The sequence below is a fragment of the Erythranthe guttata genome, chromosome 12, assembly GCF_056151865.1.
Source record: "Erythranthe guttata isolate IM_541 chromosome 12, IM_541, whole genome shotgun sequence".
NCBI classification, from domain to species: Eukaryota; Viridiplantae; Streptophyta; class Magnoliopsida; order Lamiales; family Phrymaceae; genus Erythranthe; species Erythranthe guttata.
The window spans coordinates 19919610-19943106 of NC_142544.1; the positions used below are offsets into that span (position 1 = coordinate 19919610).

Sequence of the window (23497 nt, forward strand, 5' to 3'; positions counted from 1 at the left end):
AATTTTTTTATTTATTTTTTATATTTTTGCTCGTGAGAATTATTGTTTGATGATTTAGGAGTAATATAGCCAGAAAGAAAGGCACGTGAATAAAAATAAACAATGGCTCACAATCTGAATAAGAATCTCTTAAAATTTCAACCAGTGGATACATTAGTAACAGTATCCTTCGACGTACACAATATAATTCTTCAAATACGTAAAAAAAGAAGAAAGAAAAACAAATAACATTACCGAAAAGCAAAATGCTCGGCGAGCAGAGACTACAACTCTAGTGAATAATCAATCATTCATCAGAAACAACAATTATTTCATCAGACCATTAGAAAATATATTCTTTAAAAATTTAATAAAAAACGGGAATTGGTGGAGAAAATAACCGAGTGTAATAATGCAGGCATCCATCATCAAACGGCTCACTTGGCACTGGCAAGCTCCTTCCTGAGGAGCTTAGCAGCAGAAACCATAGCCTCGAGTGCAGGCTTAACCTCACCGTACTTGCGAGTCTTGAGACCACAATCTGGGTTCACCCACAATATGTTTGTTTCCAGCACAGCAAGCATCTTGTTGATCCTGTCAGCAATTTCCTCAGTAGACGGGATTCTTGGAGAGTGGATGTCGTACACACCTGGCCCAATTCCAGCACCGTACTTCACTCCCTCGCGGAAAACGGAGAGGAGCTTCTCGTCAGAACGGGAGTTCTCGATTGTGATGACATCAGCGTCCATGTCGATGATGGAGTGGATGATGTCATTGAAGTTTGAGTAGCACATGTGGGTGTGGATCTGTTGGTTTTTGCCGACAATATTAATAAGATTGATATAAATAAATGACAAGTTGATTATAGATATTTCGAGTGAGAAAGCGGACCTGGGTGGTGTCCTCAACGCCAACGTTGGTGATTCTGAAAGAGTGTACAGCCCAGTCCAAGTAGAAAGCATGCTCTGCTTTCCTCAAAGGCAAACCTTCTCTCAATGCAGCTTCGTCGATTTGGATCACAGTAATGCCGGCCTTTTCAAGATCCTCCACTTCATCCTTAATGGCCAAAGCAATTTGGTAACAGGTCTCGAACCTGTGAAAACAAATAAAAATAAAATATAAGATGTAAGCATTATTATTGACAAAGAATGTAGGCATTATATCTATATTTAATATACATACCTAGGTTGGTCATTACGAACGAAAGACCAGTTGAGAATGGTGACAGGGCCAGTAAGCATTCCTTTCATTGGGCGCTTGGTCATGCTCTGGGCAGCGGTGGACCAGAAGACGGTCATTGGGTTGGGGCGGCTCACATCACCGTAGATGATTGGGGGCTTCACACATCGAGATCCGTAAGATTGCACCCATCCATTGGCGGTGAAGGCAAAACCAGACAATTGCTCACCAAAGTACTCAACCATGTCGTTTCTCTGGAATTTTTAAAGATTCAAAAGATATTAGCTTAAATTTATTAGTTGTTTTGTAAGGTTCAGCCATTTTCGAATTGGATTGGCTTTACCTCTGGCTCTCCATGAACAAGAACGTCAATGTCAAGCTCTTCCTGGAGCTTGACAACCTTGTTGATCTCCTCCTTGATAGCCTTGGTGTACTCCTCCTCAGAGATCCTACAAAGGGAAGAAAAGAAAAAAAAAAAGTTCAATATAGATTTCAATAAATGTTTGTAGTTTAGAAAGTCACAAGCAAAGGAAAAGTCACTGACTTCTTGGCCTTGTATTCACGGCGAACTCTTCGGAGTTCGATAGTCTGAGGGAAGGAACCAATGGTGGTGGTAGGGAGGATCGGAAGGTTAAGCTTCTTTTGTTGAGCATCAAGTCTGGCGCTCACGTTTGTAGCACGGCGATGTTCAGAACCCTTCAAAGCAGCAGCCTGGTTGAACAACATGAGAATGACATTTATAAGTACCAGACAATTATAGCAGCAAAAACCCTTTAAATTTGAAGGAAAAGGTATGGAGGTTAATTCACTTACAGCCTTCTGGACACCTTCATTGTTCACCCTGGGGGAGGATTTCCTGGAAGCCTGAGCTGCAGCATTGGCAGCGAAAAATTCCTGGCAAGTAAACAAAAGCAGCAAAGGTATTAGTACTACCCAGATTTAACTAGTCACAATTTCAGAGGAAAATAGTTGTGACATACCTCATCCTTGGCACCAGTCAGAGCCTTGGCCAGAGCATTAACTTCAACAACCTTCTGTGCTGCAAATGCGAGCCATGACTTAATTTCCTTGTCCAGCTTAGTCTCGTTAACCAGATCGACAGCTGTGTGTAGAAGTGAGGTGGAGGTGGACACAACAAGCTTGTCTGTAGGGAAAAAAAATTATATACATTAAAAATCAAAAAGGGAGAAACGATGCAACATAAAAGCAAACTTAAAACCTAGTAACATAGGTGTTAGCAATATAATATACCTTTTCCCACTATGCCTTCAAGAGACTCCAGGGTGGTCAGAGATGCAGCAAGATCGTTAGCCCAGATGTTCCTTCCATCAACCACACCAGCAAACAGATATTTTCCAGAAGGGAATGAACCCTTGATCAAATCGAGGGTCTTGCTTCCACGAATCAAATCAAAACCAAAACCAGAAATTCCACTCAGCGAGGTAAGGGTTTTGTATGCTGGAGCAGGTACATCAGCAAAGTAAGTCTCGACTAGAACATTAACGCCGGATAGAGATGATTCCAGTTCAGCGTAAGCCTTGGTGAATGCCTCCAACTGGTGAGCCTCAAGATCCAAAACTAGTGTGGGCTCGTCAAACTGGATCCATGAAGCACCAGCTGCCTTAAGCTCACCAATAACTTCCCTACAAGGATATTACAAATTCAAATATCAAACAATGTAAATGCCTGAGAGAATCACAAGAATAACAAAACAGATTAGCATCATTCTTACTTGTAAATTGGAAGAATTTTGTCAAGTAGAGAAAGAAGATTGAAAGTCTTCTCAACACCCTTGGCAGGTTTAGAGAGCAACAAGTATGAAACAGGGCCAACAAGTACTGGAACAGTGTCAATACCGAGCTGAGTGCAAGAACACAAAATTCATCAGGTCGAAGGAATAGAGCATAACAAAATTTAAATAACAAAAGGTCATTTACTATGATAATTTGGGTTCAATCATTTTGAAGAATTAAAATTGATCTATTTACTGGTTACAAAAGTATAGCAGGTGATTTACAGAGCTCATACCGCTTTAGCCTCGTTGTACTCATTCACTGCCTTGTGGGAAGCATAAGAGAAAGTAACATCAGGTCCCAACTCCGGGACAATGAAGTGGCTGCATTCATAAACCGACACAATTAGTTAAATACAGATCAGGTAGAGTATTGACAACAGAACTATTCAAGAAATTGATCCCATCACTTACTAGTTGGTGTCAAACCACTTGGTCATTTCCATAGCAGGAACAGAGGCATTTCCTCTGGCCATGGAGAAGTAAGTGGAGAAACCAATCTCGCCACCTGTCCAGTTGTATCTTGGGGGAACAGCACCAAGAAGTGCGGTAGTATCGAGCACCTGATCATAGTATGCGAATGTGTTGCTGGGAATGTACTTGATACCGGCATCAGACATCTGCTTCCAGATGGATGCCCTGAGGTCAGCAGACACCTTCTCCAAATCCTCGGCACTGCTCTTGCCATCCCAGAAAGATTCCAAAGCAAACTTCAACTCTCTCTTTGGGCCCATACGGGGGTATCCAACAATGTGGGAGGCCATTTTTCTGTCATAACAAATTCAGTCGATGAAATCAACCACAAGATGATTAAAAAAAAAAATTAAAAAAAAAAATTACATCCTAACATGCAAACATGCTCAGAAAAACTGGCAGGGGAGGATAACAAAACTAGATCCTTCTATGACTTCCTATTTGATGTAACTACATGAAATTCAACAAAAGGTCTCAACTTTCTTCTGTCAGAATACTCACTTAGTCACACGTGCAGATAGTTTGTCGGCAATACAAGTTATTAATCAATTCATATCAAACTCACATAGATTAAATTCCAGATTTAGCTTATTCCAGATCAATTCATAAACCAGATGAGTTGAAGCTGACAAGTAAGAAAATTTAGAAAAGCAAGTGTAACAATTCGATGCAAATCCTAAACTACCCAAGCACTCAGATCCACAACTTAAAAAATAAATAATTCCAGATCCAAGCACAGGAACACAGTACATGTTCATAACAGGATAGTGTGACACAATGCAGACCGATGTGACTGAACTAAAGATACTTATTAGCCCCATCATCTCAGATCGCAAAGTTTCAAATTCAGATCTAATAGTTCCACACCCCAATCTCTAGCATTTAAAGCCTATCCACACAAAATCAACCCAAAACCACATCCACCCCCACGCGCCACCAATAACAATACATTTAAAACGCCACGTAAGCATAATTTATCGAGCGTAGAACAGAACAGCAAAAAAAAAATGTTCACTAATTACGAAAACAGAGCAAATCGGAGTAAGATTAGGCAGCAGAAAACTCCACTAATCATGCAAATACGTTAGAAACAGACAATTACCAATAGATCTAAGCGAATTAACGCAAAAACTTCAAGTTCAAAAAAATTTAAATCAACAATTCCGAAACTGAAAAGGATGAAGCAGCAGAACAAATGAACTGACAGATAAAGCGACAGAAGTATCACAATAGATGCAGGATTTTAGCAAACTACGAACACAAAACGAACGGCGGAGAACGCCACTAGGTACTGACTGGGAAACCGTACCTTTAGGATAAACAGGTGGTGCAGAGACCGGTTTTTGGAGGAGAGTGGTAGAGATAGAGAGAGAGAGAGAGAGAGAGATGGGCAAGACGCGAGTTTAGGAAGACGGGTGAACGAGCTTATTTATAGAAGGAAATGTTAGACTCGGGGGGTGGGGTGGGGGTGGGGGTGGGGGTAGGTGGGGGGTTGCTGCTGTGGTAGATCTCGGAAAGTGAATTCGGCTTGTTAATTTATGTACAGTAATAGGCATAGCTAGCGGATTTTTAAATTACTATTTTTTCCTTTGCTGATTTCAGTGAAATTTACTTTTTGATGGGTAATGTGGTGACGCGCAAGTTGGGGTGCGTGCTGTAACGCGCTGAGTTGGTGTAGTTACCGAACCCCGGAATTGATGTGGCAGATCTCTCTGCGGCGATTGGTTTGTTTCGGAAGTTCGGCGATCTGGTTGGGCTATTTGGTCTTTTTACTTTGCTGCGCTGCTTTTTTATTTCTTTTTACGGCAAAATTGTTAAGTAATTGACATTCTACTCCTTTCAAATGGACTCTTTAGACATTTTGCACCCTTGTATTAAAATCATTGCTTTGAACTAGGAGTGGAAATTAAGATGCTAACTTCGATCCGGTATCAGTATGTGTTTTATTTTGAAATTATATTTTTCATTATAAATTCCAAAAGTTTTGAATTTTTTCAATATTGTTATATGTTTTGTGTTATGTATTACTAAAAGTTGGAATTTTCGAATTACGTCGATTTCGATCCAAAACTGTACGATTTGAATTCATTCCATTTTTTATTTTCTATTTCTTTTAACATAATTATAATTAGTTTTTCACTTTCAAAAAAAATAAAAATTAAAAGTTTCAGTTTGATCCAATCCGTCCGATTTCCATCCCTACTTTGAACCATTGATATTATAAGTTGAAATCTTGTGGAAAAATAGAGTGATGATCGATGAACATTGCCAAGCTTAAAAGTTGTTTTGAGCAACTTATAAAACACGAGACTACTTGACAAATTGCTCAGGTGTACTGCTCCATCATCACCATTAATTAGTCTCCATTATTATGTTGTTAATTAACACCAAAAAGAATAGTAAAAGAAAAGATTGCCTTAAAAAAATAATTAAACATCATGAGAAAACATTAAACACACGACAATTAATAAAGAAAATAAAAAAATAAAAAAATAAAAAAAACACAGCAATGAATTAAGCACAGATCTTGCGTCGGTGGCCCTTATTTAGCGGTCGGCAAGTTAAAATCATGCCACGACCCAAGAATTTACGGCAAGGCTAGTTGGCGCACGTGATTACCTGTCCCACCAGACCACCGCCACCCGATTTTCATTTCTGTTTTCAGTGAACTTTTATTTATTAAATATCCTTAAATACTAATATTGTAATAAATATATAATACGGAATACAAAAAATTGCAGTAGAGATTCCAAATACAAGCAAATAACATTAATTAAAAAAATGGGTAAATGAGTGATAACCCCTTAGTTTTGAAAATATATATGAGGAGGTCCAATGATTTTTTCTGTCCTAGTCAAAAACCCAAATTTTGATCTTAATTTGTCAGACCCCCCTAGGGCATAGTGATATGACTGTTTTACCCTTAATGGGAAGCTTTTGTGGAATAAGGCCAGAAAATCACGGTCCGTTTATTTGATTATCTTTTTCCCAGACAAACCCTAACTCTTCTCTCCAACCAAAACTCCTCCCCTCCAATCGCCGCTCGCGCCGCTCTCCTTTCATCTGTTTTGTTCTGCCTCTCTCTCCCGTCTCTCTTCTGTAATGACGGGACCAGATTCACCCTCCAGGCCAACCACCTCGATCGGCCAAATAGGGCGTCAAAGTTTAGCCGTACAACGGCTCCCCGACGATGTTCGCCGCGTACACGGCGGTGCTCGACCCACACAATCGGATCTTGGATGGTGGCCGGAGAAGTATTAATCGGAGTCAGCTGAGCAAGCAAAGATGCAGAGCGTCGGAATGTAACCACCATTTGAGGAGAACCCTTTGGTCCATTCCTCATGCTCATTTTCAGTTAGCGGAGGAACAAAAACAGGTATTCAAATCCCATTTTTTTTTAGATTTGAACAGAAACAGACATTCAAATCTCCATTCTTCGTGAAGGGTTCTGAATCAAGGTCTTTTGTCTCATCAAAAGTCATGTTTTTTGCTATTAAAACCAGCAATGGGGAAACCCATAACCCTTCAGCAAAAAGTTATATATATATATATATATATATATATATATATATATATATATATATATATATATATATATATATATATTTGAACTCTCTGACACCCCTCTCTCTCTGTAATGATTATATGTATGTATACATGAAGTGATTTACTTTTGCAACACAGGGGTTGGAATGAAATATGGGTAGGCGGCGCCGCGGCGGAGTAAGTACAACCCATCTCTCCAAAATGGAATTTAGATCAGTGGCAATTTTGCCGAAGGACATGGTGTTCGCCAATTCAAAATATCTCTTTTGCAACCGATAGATCAGAGTTGTTGTTGGGTTGAAAAGTGGAATTTAAAGTTATGAATCCAAATTATACTATATATGACTATGTGCATATAGTTAGTCATATGTAGTTATATATAATCACATATGGCCGTATAGATGTAGTCATATATAGTCACGTGTAGTAATATGTAGTTATATAAAAGCTCTGTGTTTTTTCTAATGTATAGTCATGTATGAGTTATGTGGAGAATATATGAGTTATGTGGAGAGTATATGCTGGTGATGCATATGTATATCAGTAAGTAGGTGATAGTATGTGTGTGTGTGCAGATTCAAATTTGAAGAAAAATTCGTTGTTTGTTTAACTCTTTTTCTTTTTCACAGGTCTTGGTGTTTGAACTACTATGTAGTAAGTTTTTGCGAAGTGGGACTTTGTGTTCGTCGTTCAAAACAAGCCGCCCACCGCCACTCCGTCGCCCACCACCGCCCACCGCCACTCCGCCGCGACCATCACCGGTAAGTTAATTGCAACCACTTTGTTCCTATATCATTTATCTCTCTTAAGATTCTGTGTAGAACGACTAATTTGGAATGGTAGCAAGGTCAACAAGTAATTGTCAATATATCTTGTGATTTACTTTCAGTCAATTCTTCTGTCGTGTTTGTGTTTCTGCTTTTCTGTTTCAAACCACTAAATGGTGTCTTTTTTTTTTTTCAACCACATAGTTTTATTCATAATCTTATATAGATTCAATTGTGAAGTTTTTGGTTTATATACATATATAGTCACATGTAGTCATGTACTGTAGTCACATGTAGTCATGTACTGTAGTCACATGTAGTCATGTACTGTAGTCATATATAGTCACATGTAGTCATGTACTGTAGTCATATATAGTCACATGTAGTCATGTACTGTAGTCATATATAGTCACATGTAGTAACAAGAATGAACATAACTACATGTGACTATAGTTGACTACATATAGTCATATCTAGTCATATGCAGTAACAACTACTTGTGACTATAGTTCACCAAAATAAACTTATCAAAAAAATGTCTTTCATTGTTTTTTGTATTTTTTCATGTAATGTAAATCGCTTGTTCCATTTTGTTCTTCGTTTTCTTTAACTTGTATTTTTTGTCACAGGATTTGGTTTGTGTAACATTATGAGATGCAAAGAATAAGATGCAGAGAAGTGTAATGTGAAGTTCCATTCATGCTACAACAATCTAGACTTAAGCCACTTATATAACTATAGATAATTGTAGATAACTATAATCACGTGTAGTAACATATAGTTATATGTGTGTTATGTGTTTTTTAATGTATAGTAATACGTGTCCATGTTTTGAAGATTTTATGGATGTGATCGTGTTTTCATTTTTTTTGGGTTAGTTGATTTATAATATCAAGATTAAAATTGTAAATTTTGTTGTTGGTGTAGATTAATTTTGGGGTAAAAAAACAGTACATGATTACATATAACTATACATGATTGTGGTATATTACAGTTATATGTAGTATACTATAGTCATGTGTAGTCAATTTCGGTACAGTAAATTTATTAAAAAAATTAAAAAATTAAAAAAAATATCAAAAATAAAAAAAAATTTAAAAAATTAAAAATTAAAAATTAAAAAAAAATTGAAAAATTAAAAAAATTAAAAATTAAAAAAATTAAAAAAATAAAAAAAATAAAAAAAATAATTAAAATAACACTCAGTAGGGTATATATATAAAAAAATAGTGAAATAAACATTTATATTTTTTTATTAAAAAAATATATAAAAATGATAAATGCAGGCCCAAAATCTAAATGCAGTTTGGCATTATGCTGAATGCAGGGCGAAAATAATAATGCAGTTGGGCGAAAATGCACTTAAGGGCACAATAGTACTTTTGCCTCTCCAGGGGGTTATCTCAAAGGAAGAATTTTAGGGGTGGACCTATCCCTATATATTTTCCATTCTAAGGGTGTATATCAAATGGACCCTAAAAAAATATGTGATCTTGTAGATGTTGACTTGTAATTATTATTTTATTATTTTATTTATTCATTTATAATATACAAAAATACACAATTTTGTACTGATGTATATCTATAATGATGTTATGATATTGCTTTATTATTTACTGGATAATAAATGGAATAAATTTAACCAAATACGTAGTATATATATTCCAGTAATGAAATGAGAATATGAAAGTTTGATGAGTCACTTTCATTTGTTGCTATAATTAGACAGAAGAGGCCGTAAGAGATTGGACACACTCACATGGGCCGAACTTGCAAGAAGTCAAGCCCCACTTTCCCTTAATACAACTATATTTAATGATTTATTCATTGGACCGACCCACTAAACTAATGAGCATTTGGGCCACCTAAAATATCCGATTTGTCATTCACCTACAAAATTATTAATTAATTAGTGGTCGTAGGTTCATTAAGATTGACTAATCCTACTTAGAGTCCTACTATAATAATGATTTCACTGATCACCATATAAATAACTCATCAGGCTCACTTTACAAGGTGCAATCGAATGCATCTATTGAATTGTATTAAGTTCTTACTCCCTAGGCATCTAACTTGAGCGTCAGACCGACTTAGTTCATCTTTCTTTGTTTTGCGGGTTTGAGACTTGGATATTCATCTCTATGTGACAGGTACTCTGAACCGATCACCTACTAGCGTACAATGACCTATCATCACGTTCCCGTTTAATCTATCCAAGGTGATTAATACAATTAACCGAAATCAAGGGTCAAAAAAGGTCTTTGAGCAAGATTTTTTCAATATATTAGAATGATATTGTATCACTCACTTGTAGTGGAATGTGAGGGGTATGCAAATTTTGCGTAACTTAAAATAACACGTCAATTTAAATTAATTTATATTTTGAGTAAAAAAAATTGCTACTATCATGAAATTGAAAATTATAAGTACACATTTTTTCATCAAAGATTCAAAATGTCTCCTAGAAACAAACAATCTATTTTTCTGGATTCTCATGGCCCCAAAAAACAATCTTAGAAATATTGCGACCGAAGGTGCTATTTCGGGGATTATATGACAAATATTCGTAAAATAAAGTACTTATTTATAAATATATATTAAAAATGATATATTTCTGCATATTATTATTTAATATTATAATAACAAATAGAAAGAAAATGGAGGACTAAAATTAGAAATAATTAAATACCACTTAATTGTTTTTTTCCAAACAACTTGCCATTTCTCAGCCCAGTCCGACAAAGCAAGATTGTGTTGCAAGTTGTTTTGGTAAGCCCAATAATGTTCGATAACAGTGACTTTAGATGCTACCATGCACGTGGACGGAATCATTGACCAGGGGATCTGTGAGCGTGTGCTCCACGCGCTTGATAAATGCCTGGTTTAATCACTCGATTAGTGCTGTAATTAGAAGTAACAAAGTATAATTTCTGATGGGAAAATAAAAATCTAATACTCAAGGAGTTGGTGGCTGTAGTTGGTGGGCATACGTGGCACTCCACCTGGGCCACCCCTATTTTTCGGCCACTATGAGTTGGCAAATTACTAAAATGTCCTTTGATTTGTATCAGAATTCAAATGGCTGCAATGAGCAGTAGAGTCGTTTGTTGGATTAGTAGGTAAGTGGGGACCACTCTAATCTATATAATATATAAAAGTTGAATTGCATGCCTAATTGATTGACATTTGTCAATTTCAAATGATGACATGTCCTTAATTTCATCCAATGTGGCAAATTGATTGGTGAAAATAAATCATCAAAAAACATGTCACTATTTTCCAAAATTAAAAAGATATTAATTATTTAATTATATTTTTATATCATACCATTTATAAAATACTTTAAATATATCAACTTTATTGGAAAACTCTAAATAGTTTTATTTTTTAATTTAATTTCAATAGTAATTAATTTAATTTAAATTCAATTTAAAATCTTCACCTATTATAATTGTATGATTGACGGTGTTACGAAAATTGTGTATTTTAATTCATAAACTTGGATTTATATAAACAAAATATTGCAGAATAAATCATTTGATATTATACATTATACATGAACATGACCAGAGAATGTGTATCGTAAAAATTTCCCTGATGGTTGCTTCCATCTTACATCGACCCCCTTACGGTGTGATTTTTCACGGAATTTTTTTTTATTACGTGGAATATTCACCGAAAATGCAGATTCTACCTTGCACACGATATTTGTTTATGGTACTTTTCAAAGACAAAAATTACCGTAAGGGGCACTTTACACGAAATATTTTTTCTTCTTAAAATCTTCACAACTTTTTAGTATTACTATTACCTCCCCTAAAGGTATTTTTTGTATTTAAAAAGTAAGATAAAAGAAATGTCACGTCTGCAAGGGTAGAATCCACATATTACATGGACTAAAAAAAGATTCCGTAAAAAATCACACCATAAGGGGGTCGTGTAAGACATAAACAAACATCTGGGGGATTTTGGTAATTACCGATAAATAGGGGTGCTTTCCGTAATTTAGCCTAAGTTCATGAGGATTTTCATAATTTATCCTATTAACAACGATTATCGTTCTTTTCACGTCTTAATGTTTGCTTATACCCTTACATTATTTCAAATAATTTTAATGTCAGTTTGATAATATAATTAAATATTAATTTCTAATATATTTAATATGTGTTTCTTGATGTATCAGGTACCACACATAAGGAATTTGATATAAAAGTTGCGACATTGAATATAATTGTTTATTATACAAAATAATAGATCATTGCAAAAACATTGATGCAAAATCAAAATTAGGATTGTGATTAGTATTAGCATTAGAATTACGATTATAATTAATATTCTTTGAATTAGTATTGGTATTAATACTATGATTAGGATTCGGATTAATATAGTATTATAATTAATATTAGGATTAGGATTATGATTATGATTAAGATTAGTATTAGAATTATAATTAAGATTATGATTATTGATTAGTACTACAATTAGAGACATGTATTAGTATTATGATTATGATTAGCATTAGGATTAGGATTATGGTTAGAATTATAATTATAATTGTAATTAGAATTAACATTAGCATTAGCATTAGTATTATCAGTAGTAAGATTATTAGGATTATAATTAATGTTAGAAATAGGTTTAGGATTAGAATTATGATTAGGATTATAATCATCGTTAATGTTATATATGAATATGATTGGGAATAGGATAAGGATTTGGATAATATTAGTATTACACTTATAATCAACATAAGCATATCCAGATTAACATTAACATTAAAATTAGTATTAGAATTAGAATATGTACATTAGCATTAACGTTAACAATATTAACATATTAGTATAAGAAATGGTATTAATATCAGTATTAATATTAGTATTAATATTAGTATTAGTAATAATATTAGTAATAGTATTAGTATTAATATTAGTCTTAATATTAGTGTTAATATTAGTTTTAGTATTAGTATTAATATTAGTATTAATATTAATATTAATATTAGTCTAAATATCAATATCGGTATCAATATCAGTATCGGTATAATTATCGATATCGACATTAGTATCGGCATCAGTATCGGTATGGGTATCGGTATCAGTATCAGTATCAATATCAATATCAATATCAATATCAATATCAATATCAATATCAATATCAATATCATATCTGTATCAGTACCAATATCAGTTTCAGTTTCAGTATTTGTATCCGTATTAGTATTAGTATTAGTATCAGTATCAATATCAACATTTGTATCAATATCAGTATCAGTATGAGTATGCGTATCAGTATCAATATCAATATCATTATCAGTATCGATATTAGTACCACTATTAGTATCAATATTAGTACCAATATCAACATCAACATTAATATCAGTATTAGTATGAGTATCAGTATGATTGTTAGTACTTGTATGAGCATGAGTATCAATATTAGTATGAGTATCAGTATTGTACGACGAGTATCAATATGAGTATCAATATTAGTATTAGTATTACTATTAGTATCACTATGAGTATCGGTATTAATATCAGTATCAATATTGATATCAGTATTAGTATTAGTATTAGTATTAATATTAATATTGCTATGAGTATCAGTATTAGTGTAAGTATCAGTATTAATATTAGTATTAATATAATATTACTATGAGTATCAGTATGAGTATAGTATTAGTATCAGTATCATAATTATTATTGTTATTAGTATCAGTATTAGTCTTAGTATTAATTAGTATTAGTATTACTATTAGTATTAATATTAGTATCAATATCACTATTAGTATCACTATAAGTATCAATATTATTATTAGTTTTAGTCTCAATATTAGTCTTATTCTTAGTATTAGTATTAGTATTAGTATCAATATAACTATCATTATCAATGAAAGTATCGGTGTTATTATCAGTATTAGTATCAATATTAGTATTATTCTTAGTATTAGTATTAGTATCAATATGAATATTAGTATTAGTACGTATTAGTATTATTATTAGTATTGGTATGAGTATGAGTATTAGTATTAATATTAGTATTAGTATCAGTATTAGTATTAATATTAGTATTAGTATTAATATTAGTATTAGTATTAGTATTAGTATTAGTATCAGTATCACTATAATTATCATTGTAAGTATCAATATTATTATTAGTATTAGTATCAATATTAGTTTTATTCTTAGTATTAGTATTAGTATCAATATGAATATTAGTGTTAGTATTAGTTTTATTATTAGTATTAATATTTGTATTGGTAAGAGTATGAGTATTAGTATTAGTATCAATATTATTATTAGTATTAGTATTACTATTAGTATCACAATTAGTATTAATATTTGTGTTAGTATCATTATTAGTATCGGTATTAATATTATATTAATATCAGTATTAGTATTAGTGTTAGTATTGGTATTAGTATTAATATTAGTATTAGTATTAGTATTAGTATTAGTATTAGTATGAGTATTAGTATTAATATTAGTATTAGTATTAGTATTAGTATTAGTACCAGTATTTGTACCAATATTAGTATTAGTATCACTATTAGTATTAACATTAGTATTAGTATTAGTATTAGTATTTAATATTAGTGTTAGTATTAGTATTAGAATTAGTATTAGTATTAATATTAGTATTAGTATTAGTATTAGTATTAGTATTAATGTTATTAGTATTAATATTAATATTAGTATTAGTATTAGTATGAGTATGAGTATCAGTATTAATTGAATTAGTATCACTATTGGTAACAATATTGGTATCAGTATTGATATCGGTATTGGTATCAACATTGGTACCAGTACTGATAGTGGCATATACATCATATCTCTTTTGCTATATTTATAAGTTTTATTGTTGTTTGAGTAATGTGCATCACTAATTGAACGCCATTAGTCATAAACTTGCAAATTATTTGAATATCTATTGTGTTACTTCTCTGCTACCGTGTTGTTACCTTAGTTATTTTGCAGAAGATTCACATGTTGTAGTAGATTGCAATCCAAAAAATAGAGTTATACCATATGTTTTAAATGATTTCACTTAATCTTGATATCGTGTTTTGCGCGCTTCATGCTTTCTTATTTGTAATATATAACTTAATTTTATATGTTACAACTCTAAATTAAGAGATAAAGTTTGTTTTTTTATTTCCTTCCATTTTGTTTTCCTTGAATTGGTATTGTTATAAAGAGATAGTCGTTTACATAACTTTATTTTTCTTATTGTGAAACTGACCTCCGTGCAACGCACGGGTGAAATACTAGTTAGTGAAAATGGTTAATAGTAAAATCATGTCCATACATAATTGTAATTAACCTATTAAATTGGGAATAAAATAATTCGAGTATTTTATTATATATATTTAAAAAAGAAAAAGAAAAAAAAAAGAGCAGCTATGGACGTGGTCCAAAAGTGGAGAAGTCGTAGTCCATCACAACGCGATTTCATTTGTTTGCTTCGTTGGCAACACTAAATTTATTGGGTGATATAAATCCAGAGTTTTAGAATATCGAGATTCATTTTAGGGTAAATTACACCAACATCCCTGAGGTATGCTTAAATAACTTTAAGGTCCCTATGGTATCGATAATTACACTCACTCCCTTGAAAGGTAGTTAAAAACACTAATGGTATAATGCATTGGATACATTATTTCGATAGAGTTCTAATGGACTATTACTTTTAGTTAGTGGTGGAGATAACATAAATTATGGGGAGTTATGGGGTGACATGGCTCCCCCCAATATTTCTTAAATCACCCATAACTCTTTGTTGTCTTCACCACTTACTGAAATCAATAGTCCGTTAGAACTCTATCGTAATAACGTATCCAATGCATTATACCATTAGAGTTTATAACTACGTTTCAAGGGGTAAGTGTAATTATCGATTCCACAGGGACCTTAAAGTTATTTAAGTATACCTTAGGGGTGTGGGTGTAATTTACCCTTCATTTTATACAAAAGTAAAATAAAATAAAAATTAAATCATTAAAATGTAATTTGTGGGAATCCCTTGTCAACAACAACTAATTAATTACTTCAGTTTGTCGTGACCAACTCATCTTACCACTGATTATTATGAGAAAAATAAAAATTAAATGAATTTTAAATAATGTTAGGCACATATCAACTAGTATTTTCCATCTAGCTTGGAAGACTTTAATGATGATTGCAACGTGCAATCAGAATATATCAATATACTAACAAGACTTACGACTTTTTCCAAATAATTAATAATTAATAATTAAATTTAAACAATTATTTTGGGCCTCAATGGTTTAATGGGCTTCTGAGTTAGCCCAATAGTTTAAATTAAAATCCTTTTCTGGAAATCGTGTTTGGGCCTGAACCACAGCCTACTACTTTGGCAAGTCAAATTGGATCCAATTGGGTAGTTGTTGGGTTGACTAAGGAATCGTTTACACATTGAACTCGAAGAGCTCGAGCTGGGCTCGTTTACACATAAGACAAATGTGACAATGATTCTTTCTTGTTATAATCAACTAATATGACATTCATCAAAACAAAAGAAGATTCTTTCTTGTATATGATATGAAATATGAATAGCCAAGAAAATTATCAAATAAACCACACATTCCACTTGTCATTAATTTAACATTTAATATTTCAAAACATAGTATAGTAGTTGAGCTAATTGCAAATACCACCCCTGTGTTATTTCTAATTGTCAAATACCCCCTTGTGAAAAAAAAACTCACCAACACCCCCTTGTGTTAACATTTTCGAAGCACACTGCACCCTTTACGATTTTAGCCTTTGACTGAAGGTAAAGTGACAAAAATACCCTATTGGGGTTTTTCAGCAATTAATAAAACATATTATATTTTTATAGATATTATATGTTTTTTTTTTATTTTGTAAATATTAAAAATAAAAAAAAATATTTAAACCAAAATGAAATATATATTATAATATTAATAGTTTTTATATGCTTTCTATTATATTTTTTACTTTCTACATTAAATAAAGAAAACAAAAAAAAAAAACACAAAAAAAAGGCCCTTCTTCTCCAGACCCCCGCCCTCCCACCCAATTCACAGCCGTCATCTACCATTTCTTCACCCGGCTGCCGCTTCTGCTCCGCCGCTGCTCACCACCATCTCACCCCTCCTTCACCACCACCACCATCTTCTTCAGATCCGTCGCCGACAACATTTTTTAAATTTGAGTTTCCACCAATAAAATTTTCGTGTACCTCAAACCTTTCCACAATATCCTATTTTGACGGCGATGGCAGCAATAAGGCGAGCAAGAGAAGAGAAAAGAACAAAACGATACAATTTTTGGACCTAGTACTTTCGGCCGTCAAACTCGCCGCCGTCGATAGAAATCGTTTGGAGATATTTTAGATAGGTCACTGCTGTAATTGAGGCTGGGTTAGCCTCGGGTTGCGCGAATTCGGATCTGGTATGTGGATTGCAGAAGAGGAGGTGGTAGTGCCAAACTTCATCTTTTCTTATTGAGGTTGGGTTGTTGGGGTTGGGGTTAGGGGGTGGGGAACGGGAAGAAGACGGTGCATTTCTTTTTTTTTTTTAATGACTTATAATATTTTTCATATAAATTACAATTCTGGAAATTACAATTTGGCCCTATAAATTTAGGTTATTTCTAATTTAACCAACAATGTTATTTTTTATTTTATAAAGGGGTATTTATGACATTTCACGCTAAAAATACAATAAAAAATCGCACAATCCGCGAGTGAGTGACACGATTTCCCTCCAGGGGTCTTGATGCTCTGACTTTGATAACACAAGGGGGTGTTGGTGAGTTTTTTTTTCACAGGGGGGTATTTGACAATTAGAGATAACACAGGGGTAGTATTTGGTCAAATTAATCACCAAATTGTATGAACATTACACAACTTACATACATCCATCAATCTTCATATCATTGCCTTAATTGCAGTGCAGCATCTACAATACAATGTTCCTATGATTACTAACAACATTTCAAACTTTACAACCTTAAAAAAAAACCATTAAAATTCAAAACTTCAACATATTTTTTCTTCAATGTTAACTTCTTTATATCTCGATAAAAAAATCGAAGCGAAAGAATTTCAGTACTTCCGAGCACATCATCTAGACCACGGCCAACATGGCGGAGCGTTCGAAGCTACTCCGGCGAGCTCGTCCACCACGATTAACCGCCTTCTTCACCGCCCCGACATCGATCTCTCTCCCACCGATCCCCTTGAATAAAGATTCCGAATTATTTTGCTCACTACCGATCATATTAATCTTACCTTGCGACGCACCATCTTTCGTACCGCCTCTATGCACAAGTATCCGAACAATCCCCGGATAGTGCAAAGACTCGGCAATCTGCAAAGCCGAAACGCCCTTATTAGTTCTAGCCTCGATATCAGCTCCCTTCTTCACAAGCAACTCGATCACATCAACTTGGCCTGATTCCACCGCACAATGCAAAGCCGTGTACCCACACTCGTCCTTAGCGTTCACATCTATCCCCTTCTCGATCAAGGCCCGTGCCACATCAGCACGGCCCTTGAACGCGGCCCGGTGGAGCCCGGTCCACCCGTTCTGGTCCCGCCCGTTGATAAGCGCACCGTTGTCGAGAAGTCTTACGATCATCCTCAGCTCGCCCTTCCTAGCGGCGACGCACAGACTGTCGCCCAACCGGAGGGCGTCGAACAGCTTCGCGTGCCCGTTTTCCGCCGCGAGATCGTAGGCCGTTTTACCGGCCTTGTTCCTTATATCCTTATTAGCTCCCCTGTGGAGCAAAAGCTTCACCATTTGCTCGTCGCCTAGGCTCGAGGCGACGTGCAGTGGTGTTTCTCCGTCGCTCGCGTTTTTTATGTCGGTCGCGGCGGAGTTGGCCAGCAGCAGCTTCGCGCAGTCCCTCCGACGCTCCTCCACGGCCAAGTGCAGGGCCGTGAAATTGCCGTCTTTCGTGGCCGCGTTCACGTTGGCGCCTTTGAGCAGAAGATGCCTCAGAACTTCGATGTGACCGTTGCCCGCTGCGAGGTGTATCGGACCCCACGCGGAGGATTCCGATCTCTCCGGACTAGCTCTATGCGCTAGAAGCAGCTCGACGATCAGGGCCTCGCCCGAGGCTGCAGCAGCCTCGAGCGGGCTTGTCCCTGATCGACCTCTGGCCTCCAGGCCCGGCCCGAACTCGAGCAGTAGCTGGACTAAATCAGGCCGGGCCTGAGAGATGGCCAGGTGGAGCAACGACTGCCCATCAGAATCAGTCGAGTCAGCCGATTTCCAAGAGGGATCGCTCTTTTCGAGAACTTCTCTAATTTCATCCATGTTGGAGCCTTTCGACACAAGCTGAGTCAGTATCTGGGATCCAACGAACATGACTCTGATACCACTGTCGGAGTACACCTGCTTCTTCTTGTGCGTGAACCACTCGACCGGGACAGAGTCGTGGGTGGTCGACGGGTTCTTGACCGATGCCCCGGGAGCCACCACGCTCTGCAAGACGAACGAGTCGTCGCAGTGCGGGAAACGGTGCGGGAGGGTGGAATTCGGCGGGAGATTGTACGTGATCTCGAGTGTGACTGTAGTCAAAGGTAGTATGATCCCCGATTGTGGGACAACGGTGTACCGAGTCTTGTTGATCGGCTGGAGACGGAAGGCAACGGGCATCGTGTACATGACGTTGCGGAGGGTTAGCTGACCGGAGCACCGATGCCCCGGTTCGACCCGGATTACGACAACGTTCGACGGCTCCAAACTTATAAGCCTGTCCATTGTTAGTTAGTATGTAAATATGTATTGAAGTGAAAGATAAGAGGTTAATATATGGAACCGGAAAACGGAGAAGCCGGCTATAACGAGGAAGTGACACTTGGTGGTGTCGAAATCAACGAGGACTTGTTCTATTCGGTGTCCGATTTATATCAACAGTTGATTTGCTTCTTGTGCTTATTATTGAGGTCGTTTTCATTGCATTTTTTGTATTTGTTGTAGCAGTTGATTTTTAATTATTTAAATAAATTGAGATCAGCATTGTTCTTTAACTGTGTTTTCATTTTTTATGTTGTTACTTACTGGTATCCATGGGCAGGAGATTCCTGATGCCTTTTCTCTCTATGTTGTAAGATATCATAGTTTATTTTTTTGATTTTATCTATAAAGACGAATTTACTATTAAATAAATTGAAGCATAGAATTTGTCAAATCTTATTATAAAAATCATTTTTATTAAGATACGTATTAGTGCGTGGTTTGCTAGCTATTACACAAGAACGAGGTTTACTCCGAACACATATGTGTTTGAGTGCTTTTTTTTTTTGGGTTAAAAAGACAAAAATATCAACAAAAAAGAAAATGATTTATTTAACAAAAATCTACACTAGGACTAGGTGAACAAGGTGCAATTTATTTGTTGTTCTTGGTGATCTGCTAATTTGCTAGAGAACTCCATTTTTACCTGCAAATCAAATAATCACCAAAAAAAGTAAGATAATTATGCATCCAATGGATAATTTTTTAAATAAAAATATTAAATTATACCTTTATAATTTAATCGCTATCACTCCCGCTGCTGCTATGGCCATGTTCGTCGCCGTGCTCGTGCTTCTTCTCTTTCTTTTTCTTCTTCTTCTTTTCCTCCTTGCCGTGTTCGCCATGCTCTCCATGGATCTTCTCCTTCATCTTCTCCACAATCCCCTCGTGATGTTCACCGTGGGAATGGGATTCTTTGTGTTCGCCATGGGAATGGGATTCCTTGTGTTCGCCATGGGAATGGGATTCGCCTTTCTTGTGCTCTTCGGCGTGTTTCTTGTCGTCCTTGTGATCTCCGATCCCCAATGTCTCTTCTATCTTGTCGATGATTCCCGACATTTTTTCTTACTCTATAGAATGTAATGAATTATTGTTCGATGAGAAATGGGGAACGAAGCTCAATTATTTATAGGAACCTCAAAGTGTTGACAACGAACAATTTTTCTTCTAAATATAGGTAACATTATCCGCATAATTAGGATTCTGTTACTGTGGAAAATACAGTAGAAATAGTCACAAAACACATGAGCATCGCTCCCAAAATAGCAACACACGATCCGAAAACACAATTTAGATAGTGGATATAAAAACAGTACGTACTCCAACGTAAAAGCATTAATCTAATACGAGAGAACCTTTTGTTTTCGTTACGATTGAGATCAAAGTCTATACAATAATGTGATCTCTAAATTGAGACGCTAGCCTACTAATTTCTTAGGATGAATCCATGGTAATATAAAATAGATTGAATCTAAACAGAAACACGGAGAATCATATGTGTGACATGGTTTCAAAAGATGCTACTTCCATGTTATTTGCACTTGATCTTCTTTATTTACCTCTAACTTTCTCCAAATCAGGCAGATCTGCAATGCGTAGAAGGAAGATAAAAGTATGATAAGCAACTAAGTAAGAGATTACGACCCTAAAAATTTACAAAGAAAACGAACACGGAATGTGGAATTGAAATTAGAACTTACAAAGCATCCCTTCATCACCACTGCTATCTTCATTTTCACCAGTGTACTATAGAAGATAAGCAAAAATTATGTTAAATACGGTTTAATGACATACTTCCAATTCGTATTATTGAAAATTGAAATATTCGATAATCAGAAGGGATTAAGGTGATACCACAATATCATCATCATCAGAACCCACGTTTGCTGCAAGTATGCGACAAAATTGCGTCAAATACGAACAAAATTTACCCACAACATAATGCCGAGGGTCCTTAGTATGTATATAGGTTATCTTATATAAGAACATCATGGCCTGTCGAAATATAATGAATCTGGAAAAAGTATATAACTTATCTATCTCAAGAAATAACTCGTGTACTAGCTAGATTTCTCACGGTAATTGACACATAGGCCCAATAAGCAGAAGATATTTCAAGAAATTCTGTTTAGCAGATTTGATCTGGAACTTCGAAAAAAACATTTGTTTAGTGTAGCGCATCGATGAATATCAGCATTAGCCTCTCCTTCGGTATCGTTCATGATGGTTTTACTAAAACGAACAATTATGTAATTCATGTAAAAATAGCATCAAACCAGCACTAAGGAAAAACGAAGAAGGTGAAATATAACAATGTCTGAAAACTGTAAAAAACAATGTGATGTAGAATGAACTCACAGTCGGATTCTTCATCATCCTCGTCGCACCATTTATTCCAATCAACCTTAATATACGGAGCAGGCTTTTCTTCAGATCTCAGTAGTCTTTTCCACCATCCTTTCTCCTCTTTCTCAATAGAGCACAGTATGTTCCTTAAACCAGTCTTCGTCTTACATCCCTGAGTTTATTCACACAAGCACAACATATAATCAATCATCCCCCGTTTTCTTAATAATAAGTAGAATATATATTTCCCCCCAAATATGTTTAACCGGAAAGAATATCGATCAATTAATATTGATCGAAGGATACTTCATGTCCTTTCTCATACAGAACAACAATTTATACAGAGGTTCATGTTGCAGTTATTCAAGCATAATGTCGAACGAGTAGTCAAGCCAAAGCGCGCATTCCTAACTTATTCAGCCCAATTTACACTACTTTGATAAACGAGTGATATTCTAAACCACAGGCAAATCCTGGAACAAGGCAATTAGTAAACCAACCATGGTTCATTGAAACAAATACTCCTTGTTTTACATATTTTCGGTTTTACTAATTGTTGATTTAATTTTCTTTTAATTACATCTTCCCAAAGCTGATTTAACATAACTATTTCTACTCCGCCTTCAGTTCTAGAAACGGTTTTCAACAATAGCAATTAGCAACAATAACTATTGCATCATCATCGAAACTCTGAAATAAAAAAATCAGGACCAAAAAGTATGATGAAGAAGACGGTAATAGTGGGAAAATAAGTAGTACCTGAGGGGCAATATTGCCATAGAATTGGAGAGTGAAATTGAAGGGCTCTCCACAAACCCCAACCGCAGAGAAACTGAAGAATCCCTCAGCTTCACATTTTACCGAAATGTCCTTGGCGTCCGGCAGAGATACGGTCAGGTATACCTTTCCCGACCTCTGCGCCCATAGAACCTCGGGATGCCGACTGCAGCAAACAGAAAACGACAGTCCATCCAGAACAAACTATAAAAAATCAAGGAAATCGTCGAAGAAGAAGACGATCGTACTGATAATTTATGAAATTACAGAAAGGAAGACAAATTAAATTGAAATAAATCTTCGAGAAATGATTAGGACTTAGGATTACCCCATTAAGAATTAGTTCTTCGCTTCTTCTAGTTTTGATGCAACACGCGAAGGCCAACAATGGCGGAGGTGTAGTCACTGTAGAGCAACACTGGAGAGAGAGAGAGAGAGAGAGAGACTAAGAGCGCTTTCTTCAAGTATTAAAGCTTGACCCATTTTCCTAAAGATGGGATTTGTTTTATTAAATTGGACTCCGACCCATTAATTATTTTTCTTTTAAAAGACGGCCCATCAATTAAATTTTGTATTTGTTAATTGGACTAGAGCCCATTAATTAAGCTTCTTTTAGAAACCGGCACATGAATTAATTTTGGTAGTACATTTTTTTTATTTGTTAATTATTTTTTGAGAATAATTTTGTTTTGTGCATCTTCACTTATGATCTTAAAATAGATTTGATTATTATTAATTTTTTATACGTGTTTGTTTTGTTCGATTTTCACTTATCGGATTTTCAAGTTTGATCTTCGTTCATTTGAATTTTCCGCTTTATTTGTATATATAATATCTTTCTTGTCTTAT

General features: G+C 35.1%; 4 protein-coding genes and 1 long non-coding RNA gene across 7 annotated transcripts; 1 reads left to right on the forward strand and 4 right to left on the reverse strand.

The window, feature by feature from the left end:
• Positions 1–115: 115 nt before the first annotated feature.
• On the reverse strand, positions 116–5063 carry LOC105956841 (5-methyltetrahydropteroyltriglutamate--homocysteine methyltransferase). 2 transcript variants are annotated; one of them, XM_012980749.2, is made up of 12 exons: positions 4734–5063; positions 3365–3718; positions 3187–3274; positions 2891–3018; positions 2410–2801; positions 2139–2302; positions 1972–2052; positions 1703–1869; positions 1502–1607; positions 1162–1412; positions 871–1072; positions 116–785 (listed from the first exon to the last, which is right to left on the reverse strand). In XM_012980749.2, exons 2-12 carry the CDS (start codon positions 3712–3714, stop codon positions 417–419), a joined length of 2298 nt encoding a protein of 765 aa, XP_012836203.2. In that variant the 5' UTR covers positions 3715–3718; positions 4734–5063; the 3' UTR covers positions 116–416. The 2 variants fall into 2 exon arrangements, with proteins under 2 accessions (XP_012836203.2, XP_088682412.1); XM_088826286.1 differs by having other exon boundaries at positions 4527–4823.
• A 1313-nt stretch (positions 5064–6376) lies between these two features.
• LOC148766703 (uncharacterized) lies at positions 6377–8647 on the forward strand. Of its 2 annotated transcripts, none has more exons than XR_016034971.1 (4): positions 6377–6800; positions 7109–7147; positions 7600–7731; positions 8367–8647. It is a non-coding gene; the product is annotated as an uncharacterized LOC148766703 (long non-coding RNA). The 2 variants fall into 2 exon arrangements; XR_016034972.1 differs by having other exon boundaries at positions 6400–6800; positions 7109–7286.
• An 8973-nt stretch (positions 8648–17620) lies between these two features.
• Positions 17621–19627, reverse strand: LOC105956574 (protein VAPYRIN-like). Its single transcript, XM_012980426.2, has one exon. It carries the CDS (start codon positions 19487–19489, stop codon positions 17849–17851), a length of 1641 nt encoding a protein of 546 aa, XP_012835880.2. The 5' UTR covers positions 19490–19627; the 3' UTR covers positions 17621–17848.
• Positions 19628–20007: 380 nt separating this feature from the next.
• LOC105956843 (uncharacterized) lies at positions 20008–20642 on the reverse strand. Its single transcript, XM_012980752.2, has 2 exons — positions 20255–20642; positions 20008–20171 (listed from the first exon to the last, which is right to left on the reverse strand). Exon 1 carries the CDS (start codon positions 20582–20584, stop codon positions 20264–20266), a length of 321 nt encoding a protein of 106 aa, XP_012836206.2. The 5' UTR covers positions 20585–20642; the 3' UTR covers positions 20008–20171; positions 20255–20263.
• Positions 20643–20805: 163 nt separating this feature from the next.
• LOC105956842 (HSP20-like chaperones superfamily protein) lies at positions 20806–23129 on the reverse strand. The gene is made up of 6 exons (XM_012980750.2): positions 22977–23129; positions 22631–22814; positions 21884–22043; positions 21380–21411; positions 21226–21271; positions 20806–21111 (listed from the first exon to the last, which is right to left on the reverse strand). Exons 1-6 carry the CDS (start codon positions 22979–22981, stop codon positions 21077–21079), a joined length of 462 nt encoding a protein of 153 aa, XP_012836204.1. The 5' UTR covers positions 22982–23129; the 3' UTR covers positions 20806–21076.
• Between the last annotated feature and the right edge of the window lie 368 nt (positions 23130–23497).

Excerpts from the sequence above, each read along its gene's own strand:
- LOC105956841 (XM_012980749.2), bottom strand. The coding sequence starts at position 3,714 with ATGGCCTCCCACATTGTTGGATACCCCCGTATGGGCCCAAAGAGAGAG. Across the intron at positions 3,275-3,364 it reads AAGTGGTTTGACACCAACTA|CCACTTCATTGTCCCGGAGT; the intron begins GTAAGTGATGGG and ends TTATGAATGCAG. Across the intron at positions 1,870-1,971 it reads ATGAAGGTGTCCAGAAGGCT|GCTGCTGCTTTGAAGGGTTC; the intron begins GTAAGTGAATTA and ends TTGTTCAACCAG.
- LOC105956574 (XM_012980426.2), bottom strand. The coding sequence starts at position 19,489 with ATGGACAGGCTTATAAGTTTGGAGCCGTCGAACGTTGTCGTAATCCGG.
- LOC105956843 (XM_012980752.2), bottom strand. The coding sequence starts at position 20,584 with ATGTCGGGAATCATCGACAAGATAGAAGAGACATTGGGGATCGGAGAT.
- LOC105956842 (XM_012980750.2), bottom strand. Across the intron at positions 22,044-22,630 it reads ATGGCAATATTGCCCCTCAG|GGATGTAAGACGAAGACTGG; the intron begins GTACTACTTATT and ends GAATAAACTCAG. Across the intron at positions 21,272-21,379 it reads CTGATGATGATGATATTGTG|TACACTGGTGAAAATGAAGA; the intron begins GTATCACCTTAA and ends TATCTTCTATAG.